This window comes from Gopherus evgoodei, unplaced genomic scaffold (assembly GCF_007399415.2).
Source record: "Gopherus evgoodei ecotype Sinaloan lineage unplaced genomic scaffold, rGopEvg1_v1.p scaffold_48_arrow_ctg1, whole genome shotgun sequence".
NCBI classification, from domain to species: domain Eukaryota; kingdom Metazoa; phylum Chordata; order Testudines; family Testudinidae; genus Gopherus; species Gopherus evgoodei.
Genome location: NW_022060069.1, coordinates 1233853 through 1242383, shown reverse-complemented (window position 1 = coordinate 1242383; position 8531 = coordinate 1233853). Strand labels below are relative to the sequence as shown.

At 65.4% G+C, this 8531-nt stretch overlaps 1 protein-coding gene across 3 annotated transcripts in view; it reads right to left on the bottom strand.

Moving 5' to 3' along the window:
* Positions 1-8531, bottom strand: part of AKT2 (AKT serine/threonine kinase 2) — a 32784-nt gene that overhangs the window by 4225 nt on the left and 20028 nt on the right. For all 3 annotated transcript variants that reach the window (XM_030546727.1, XM_030546724.1, XM_030546725.1), the window contains exons 6-13: positions 8193-8324; positions 7465-7530; positions 5151-5219; positions 4283-4405; positions 3546-3674; positions 2491-2705; positions 1327-1414; positions 284-386 (exon numbers count right to left, since the gene is read on the bottom strand). In XM_030546727.1, coding sequence (XP_030402587.1) covers positions 284-386; positions 1327-1414; positions 2491-2705; positions 3546-3674; positions 4283-4405; positions 5151-5219; positions 7465-7530; positions 8193-8324 — 925 coding nt within the window. The remainder of the gene's footprint in view (positions 1-283; positions 387-1326; positions 1415-2490; positions 2706-3545; positions 3675-4282; positions 4406-5150; positions 5220-7464; positions 7531-8192; positions 8325-8531) is intronic.

Sequence of the window (8531 nt, the reverse complement as noted above, 5' to 3'; positions counted from 1 at the left end):
GTCCTTGAGATTTCTCCCAGGGGACGTGATCAAGCCCTGCGTCTTGGGATCTTTCAGCCACATCCCTGCACAGGTATCAGCCACTCGGCGTGCAGCCCCACGCACTCCCTGCCCCACTGACGTCCTCACTACACAATGCGGTGCCATGACAGTGCTTAGGGCTCCCGGTCCTGTGCTTACGCAGCGACAGCAGCCAGGCCTGCCCTGTTTCTGTGCTGGGCGGGGCGGAGCGGGGCTCCCTCCATTTCAGCCCCTCCCCAGAGCCCGGCCCGGCCATACTCACATCGGTCAGGGGGCGTGATGGTGATCGACTGCGCCGTGAACTCGTCGTCAAAGTATCGCGTGTCAATCTCAGATGTCACTTGGGGCTTAAACGGTGGGACGAGCTGCAGAGCAAGAGAGGCTGCGATCGGTAAAAGGGAACGTCCACTGGCTCCCACCGGCCCCAGCACGACAGCGCGGCTGGGTCTGTGCCTGCCAGCAAACCATCCCAGGGCCTGGCTCCACCTCAGCTCCCATGGCTGCTGAGAGCAGCGTCAGCCCCCGTTACACCAAGCGACGCCGCTAGCCACCTGAAACCAGCCCGGGGCCCTGAGACCTGCGCCGATTTCCACTCACCTCGTGAGCTAATCCGCAGCGCCCCACCCAGACGCTCGCCGAGCAGTGACGCCTGCTGCCATGGGAAGGGAGGTTCCCGCGAAAAGCAGGCCTGGCTTTAGACACAGCTCCAGCCCCCGCAGCTCTGAGCCAAGCATGAGAAGCCACGTCTGCCACGGGACCGGCCCTTGCCCGGCACCGACGCGGGGGCGCGTCTGCCATGGGACCGGCCCTCGCCCGGCACCGACGCGGGGCTGTATTGTAAGCTGTTGGCCAGGTCTGTGTTTACGTCCCCTGGCCCCGCTATTCCTGTGCAACTGGCTCTATTGTACCACGCACGCCAGGCGGAAATCAGCCCCGACGACGGCCAGCAGTTCTGCAGCCTCACCCAACCCTGCCTGGGATCACTTTTTCAGAAGGATGATTCTGATGGGACAGTATCACTTTACAGCACTGGCGTCTCCCAATTCAAACCAAAGGTGCTGCGCTGTGAGCAGCCAGAGCTTCCTCATGGAGCTGTTAAATGTAGGGAAGGGAGCGCCAGGACTTCCCGTCCTGTCCGTCCCAGCAGGTGGGACAGTGAGCTCTGCTCCGTGCTAGCGGGCGGGTTCTGCCCAGCCTCACACACACTCGGTGGCAGCGGCTGTTCCGAGAACTCTTCAGATAAGTGGTTCAGGGGATGAGAAAACCCCCAACTTCCCCACAGCAAAGAGGGTTCCCCCCTCTTACCTTCTTCTGAACCACATCTTGCCAGTTGATGGCCGTGAAGAAGCGGTGCTCCATCACCTCCTTGGCGTCGGTGGGCCCTCCGCCTAGCCTGGGGACACAGAGCAGTCTTACTCCCTGGCCCGTGCTCTGGGGCCTGGGCCACCTGCACTGCTTTCCAGGGGCGCTTTGAAATCCACGTAGTCAGATGGCGCCAAAGGTGGAGAAGCCCCTTGTGAAGCACCAGGACCCCGGCCTGTGGCCCTCAGCAACTTGGAAACCAGCGCGGCTCCCTAGGCTCTCGGCCTGGCCCCGCTGGACCGTCTGCGTCTAGACCCCTTGGGTCCGGTGCCAGCTGCTCTGAGCTCTGCCCAAGCCAGGCCAGGGGCTGCCCAGGAAGGAGCCTGGGAGCTGTAAGCCAGGTTCTCCTGGGCAGGAACCGAGGACACCTGCCATGGGGGATCTCCCGGTGCTATCCCAGCCCTGACCGTCACACGGCGACCGACGCACCTGCTGCCAGCCCCGGGCAGCAGCCAGCGAGAGCCGGCGCCATGTGCCTGTGGGGAAGTGGGGCTGTTCTTAATGTTCCCTCTGAATACTGGGGGGGCCTCAGCTCTGGCCACCCTCTGTCTCCTGGCAACTAATGGCCGGGCCCTTCCCCCCTGCAAGGGGATAGCTAAAGGAGAACAAAGATCAGGTGACCTCCTGGCCCGGGAGAGAGACAAAGGCCAGAGAGGAGGGGCTGGAGGGGGTGTCAGTCTGGAGCTGGCTGGGGTCAAGGGTGGAAGGGAGACCTGGGGGTCTGGCTCACTGCCCCCCAGAATGGACCCAGCCGAGGGGTCCGGTTCGCTGTATCTACAAGCTCTGTTTTAGACCCTGTTCCTGTCATCGAATAAACCTCTGTTTTACTGGCTGGCTGAGAGTCACATCTGACTGCAAAGTGGGGGGGCAGGACCCTGTGGCCCCCCCAGAACCCCGCTGGGGTGGACTCGCTGTGGGAAGTGCACGGAGGGGCAGAGGATGCTGAATGCTCCAAGGAGAGACCCAGGAGGTGAAGCCGTGGGAGCTTCTTGCCCTGAACAAGTCTGCTCCAAGGGAGAGGAGGCTCCCCAGAGTCCTGCCTGGCTTTGCGGAGCAGCCCCAGAGCACCGCCCGGGGACCCCGTGAGAGTGCCCAGCACCCACCCACCTCTGCTTGGGGTCCTTCTTGAGCAGCCCGGCCAGCAGGGCCTTGGCCTCGGGGCTGAGGGTCCGGGGGAAGCGGATCTCCTCCATGAGGATCAGCTCGAAGAGCCGCTCATGGTCCTGGTTGTAGAAGGGGAGGCGGCCACACATCATCTCGTACATGACGACGCCCAGCCCCCACCAGTCCACAGCCCGCCCATAGTCGTTGTCCTCCAGCACCTGTGCAGGGAAAGCGGGGAGCTCGTGAGCTGCAGAGAGGAATCCGGCCACTAGCCCCCCTCCCCTCCCCGAGCCGGGACAGAACCCAGGAGTCCCGGCTCCCAGCCCCACCTGCTCTAACCACTAGCCCCCACTCCCCTTCCAGAGCCAGGATAGAACCCAGGAGGTCCTGGCTCCCAGCCCCCTGCTCTAACCACTAGCCCCCCTCCCCTCCCAGAGCTAGGACAGAATCCAGGAGTCCTGGCTCCCAGCCCCCACCTGCTCTAACCACTAGACCCCAACACCCCTCCCAGAGCCAGGACAGAACCCAGGAGTCCTGGCTCCTAACCTCCCCTGCTCTAGCCACCAGTCCCCCCCCCCCCAAACACACACACCTCCCAGAGCCAGGATAGAACCCAGGAGTCCTGGCTCCCAGCCTCCCCTGCTCTAACCACTAGACCCCTCCCTCCCAGAGCCAGGATAGAACCCAGGAGTCCTGGTTCCCAGCCCCCTCTGGTCTAACCACTAGACCCCCCACCCCCAGCGGTGGGAGAGAACCCAGGAGTCCTGGCTCCCAGCCCCCCCTGCTCTAGCCACCAGCCCCCCCTCCCCTCCCAGAGCTGGGGAGAGAACCCAGAAGTCCTGGCTCCGAGCCCCCCCCACTCTAACCACTAGACCCCGCTGCCTTCCCAGAGCTGGGACAGAACCCAGGAGTCCTGGCTCCCAGCCCCCCCGGCTCTAACCACAAGACCCCCCCCCTCCCAGAGCCGGGAGAGAACCCAGGAGTCCTGGCTCCCAATCCGCCCTGACCTAGGTCGGGGCAGTGTTACCGTAATACACCTAATAGTGAGGGATCAATACCTCTGGGGCCAGGTACTCCGGTGTCCCGCAAAAGGTTTTCATGGTGGCGCCGTCCGTTATGCCTTCCTTACAAAGCCCGAAGTCTGTGATCTTGATGTGGCCGTCTTTATCCAGCATCAGGTTCTCCAGCTGAAAGGCAGAGAGGGAGCGAGGGAGTCAGAGCTCTTGTTAATTCCGCTCACTCGTCCACACGGAGCTGAGACCGTGAGCTCGATGGGGCGCGGTGGCTAGTCCGCACAGACGCCACCACCATCCTCAGGCCTGGGTAACGATCACAGCAACTCAGTCCTCGTCAGCCCCAGCAAGATCACTACGCCAGACGCGGGCAGTCTGGCTGCCTTCAGGAGCAGCCCAGAATCCCAGCCAGAAACCCAGCGTCCGGACAGGCCAGCGAGCCAAGGGCAGATCACCCAGGACAGGGGGGTGGTTGAACCACCCGCCACACGAATCAAGTGCTTGCCAGGTCGTCCTGGGGGTAGGACGGTGCCCTCAGAAGCAGGGACGGGAGAGAAGGGTCCTTGCCACCTGTTCTCCAGACGCCCTGCTGCAGCGACGAAATCCAGCCAGGGCGCGGCGCTGCCGAGCCGAGCAACGTGGGGAAAGGGACCCAACGGCATAGAATCCTGGTTCATTTTTTAAAATCCAGGAGCCTGGTTTCCAGTGGCTCTGAGCACCGACTCCAGCTGCAGCCACAGGCGCTCAGCGCCCCCGAAGACGGCCGTTTCCCCCGACATTACCTTGATGTCCCTGTAGACCACGTCCCTGGAGTGCAGGTACTCCAGCGCCGACACGATCTCAGCACCATAGAAACGGGCCCGGTCCTCTGTGAACACGCGCTCTCTCGAAAGGTGGAAAAACAGCTGGAGGGAAGGAAAACCGAGCGGGGGCCGTGAGTGTGAAAGCAGCCAACCCAGGGCCGATGGCTCTGGCAGCCCTGAGCCGGCGATAACGCCGGCGGGTGTGTCCGACGCCATTGCCCTGAGCACTCCCAAGGCGGGAGAACGTGCCCCGAGCCATGCGATTCACAGGTTCCCTCACACACTTGTGTCTCCCTCACCAAGCCCAGCACACAATGCTGGAGGAAGTGGCACCGTGCGGAGCGGGAACGCTGGCTGGGAGAGGCTGGTCAGTGCTGCCAGCAGGACATGGCATTAGCCACACCTGCTGCCCGCCCTGCGGGAGGTGGGTAACAATCCCCCCCATAGCTGGGAGAATGACCCTCCTATGGCCAATCAGCGACGGCTGGGCAGGGACCCCAGGAGTCCTGACACGGATTTTCCTGTGTCCCAGCTCCTTACGGCAGAGCTACCAGACCACTGCCAGGGGCCGGGGCCGGCACGAGCTGCTGTAAGACCTGAGAGCCCCCGAGCGAGACGATGGACGAGTTGAAATTCTGCCCTGCTGCAGAGAGGGCTGGGGGGGTCAGTCTCAGACATGGGCCCCCCTCACGCTGACTCCTCTGCACCCCGCCATGGTCTTGGCCAGGCCCACAGGCCCCCTGACCAGTGAAGGGGGCAGAACGGCTCCCGAATCTCTCCCCTTCGCATTTCCCCTCCCTAGCCCGTGCCGCTGTTTGAGGTGCCAGGCTGCACACAGCGGACCCACCTCTCCGCCGTTGGCGTACTCCATCACGAAGCACAGCCGGTCGTTGGTCTGAAAGGCGTATTTCAGCGCCTGCAACAGAGGGAGTGGTTGAGAAGAGGCAGCTGCCAGCTGCACGGCTCGGCGTTCCCCAGGACCACAGAGGAACAGCGGTGCTAGAATCCCGGCTCCCACTCCGGCGCCACACCCAGCGCAGGGCCTCTCAGCCGCCAGCGCCAGCCTGGGGCCAACGGCAGGAGCTGGGCACCGGCACATTCATTTCCCAGTGGCCCTGGGCAGCCCTGGCTCGTGCTCCCTCCCAGGCTCGGCTGCCCAGGAGCCGGCAAGCGAGAGATGAACGCTCTGCACCCAGACACCCAGCTCGGGGCAGCGTTTAAAGACAGGGGACGCTTGCTGCGCTGCTGAAGGAGGTGACACTGGAAGGCCGAAGGATCTTTCAGGTTTAGACTAGCAGGTAAGCAGCCCACTTCCCCCGTTGGCACGCCCGCCCCACCTGCCTGGAGACCCCACTGGAACATCCCCAGCTGGCATGCCCACCCCGCCTGCCCGGAGACCCCACTGGAACTTCCCCGGCTGGCACACCCACCCCGCCTGCCCGGAGACCCCACTGGAACTTCCCCGGCTGGCATGCCCGCCCCGCCTGCCTGGAGACCCCACTGGAACTTCCCCGGCTGGCACACCCGCCCCGCCTGCCTGGAGACCTCACTGGAACATCCCCGGCTGGCACACCCACCCCGCCTGCCGGAGACCCCACTGGAACATCCCCAGCTGGCATGCCCACCCCGCCTGCCCGGAGACCCCACTGGAACTTCCCCGGCTGGCACACCCACCCCGCCTGCCCGGAGACCCCACTGGAACTTCCCCGGCTGGCATGCCCGCCCCGCCTGCCTGGAGACCCCACTGGAACTTCCCCGGCTGGCACACCCGCCCCGCCTGCCTGGAGACCTCACTGGAACATCCCCGGCTGGCACACCCACCCCGCCTGCCGGAGACCTCACTGGAACTTCCCCGGCTGGCACACCCACCCCGCCTGCCCGGAGACCCCGCTGGCACACCCACCCCGCCTGCCCGGAGACCTCACTGGAACTTCCCCGGCTGGCACGCCCGCCCCGAGACCCCACTGGAACATCCCCGGCTGGCACGCCCAACCCGCCTTCCCGGAGACCCCACTGGAACATCCCCGGCTGGCACGCCCACCCCGCCTGCCTGGAGACCTCACTGGAACATCCCCGGCTGGCCCGCCTGCCCCGAGACCCCACTGGAACATCCCCGGCTGGCACGCCCACCCCGCCTGCCCGGAGACCCCACTGGAACTTCCCCGGCTGGCACACCCACCCCGCCTGCCCGGAGACCCCGCTGGCACACCCACCCCGCCTGCCCGGAGACCCCGCTGGCACACCCACCCCGCCTGCCCGGAGACCTCACTGGAACTTCCCCGGCTGGCACGCCCGCCCCGAGACCCCACTGGAACATCCCCGGCTGGCACGCCCAACCCGCCTTCCCGGAGACCCCGCTGGAACATCCCCGGCTGGCACGCCCACCCCGCCTGCCTGGAGACCTCACTGGAACATCCCCGGCTGGCCCGCCTGCCCCGAGACCCCACTGGAACATCCCCGGCTGGCACGCCCACCCCGCCTGCCCGGAGACCCCACTGGAACTTCCCCGGCTGGCACACCCACCCCGCCTGCCTGGAGACCTCACTGGAACATCCCCGGCTGGCACGCCCGCCCCGAGACCCCACTGGAACTTCCCCGGCTGGCACACCCACCCCGCCTGCCCGGAGACCCCACTGGCACACCCGCCCTGCCTGCCCAGAGACCCCACTGGAACTTCCCCGGCTGGCACGCCCGCCCCGAGACCCCAGTGGAACTTCCCCGGATGGCACGCCTGCCCCGCCCCGCCCGCCCCGAGACCCCACTGGAACTTCCCCGGCTGGCACGGCCGCCCCGCTTGCCCAGCGACCCCACTGGAACATCCCCGGCTGGCACGGCCGCCCCGCTTGCCCGGAGACCCCACTGGAACATCCCCAGCTGGCATGCCCGCCCCGAGACCCCACTGGAACTTCCCCGGCTGGCACGCCCGCCCCGCCCTGCCCGCCCGAAGACCTGGGGGAACTTGCTCGGCTGGCACACCCGCGTTGCCCGCCCGGAGACCCTGTGGGAACTTCCCCGGCTGGCACGCCCGCCCTGCCTGCCCGGAGACCCTGTGGGAACTTCCCCGGCTGGCACGCCCGCCCTGCCTGCCCGGAGACCCTGTGGGAACTTCCCCGGCTGGCACGCCCGCCCTGCCTGCCCGGAGACCCCACGGCGGGATTTACCGTCAGGAAGGGATGCCTACTGTTCTGCAGCACTCTGCTCTCTGTAACTGTGTGCGCCACCTCGTCCTGCGGGGAGAGACAGACACGGCAGGAAATCAGTCGTGCGCTCACAGCCAGCCGTGCCACCCAGCCCCAGAGCCGCAGGACTTCGAGCTGGCAGGTGAGGACCGGAATCCAGCCCGGGAGGGCAGCATTTGCACCAGAGGGGAACAGCTGCCAAGGCACAACGCTCCTCGCTGGCCAGCAGAGCACGGGAGAACACGCTCGAGTCCACTGAACTTGAAGGGAAGTGGGTGCTTAAGTGTGTCGCTGACTCAGCGCCCACAGCCCCCCCGCCCCCATTTATTGCTCTAGCCCCGAGGAACCCCAGCCATGTAGCAGCCCCCATGGCGCCAGGTGCTGTACAAGCACCACACAGACACAGCCCTGCCCCAAGCAGCTTCCAGCCGAAGGCAGATGGTGACAGGCGAACGTGTTAATTTCTAAGTCTTTGAAGCCCTGGTGAGTATTTCTGCCCTTGCTCCCAGAGCGCGCACACGCATGCACACAGGAGAGAGACGGACAGCGAGCGTAGCCAGCCACGAACTGCAGAGGAGGCGGTTACCCAGCGACGTACAGCACACACCTGTGGGTGTGGAATACGCCTGGTTTCCTCTCACTTGGCATCTGCCTTCAGCGAGCTGCCCCCGAGCCCCCCCGGCACTGACCCTCCGCTGCCCAGGTCGTACCTTTGCGATGATGACTTCTTTCCGCAGGATCTTCATGGCGTAATAGCGCCCAGTGGCCTTCTCCCGCACCAGGATCACTTTGCCAAAGGTGCCTTTCCCCAAGAGTTTCAGGTAGTCAAAATCGTTCATGGTCTAGGAAGAAAGGCAGACGGTGGGGGAAGGTTAACGTGCTGCGACATGGGGAAACGCTGACCAACGAGCCAATCGAAAACCGAGGGGTTCCCCCACCGGGGTAGCTAGTTCCAGCCTGGGTAGAACAGCGCGTGGTCAGGACACCCAGCTCTGCCCCACTCCAGCCCCCCGGGGGCAGTTCCACCCTTGCCGGTTAAACCAAGGTCT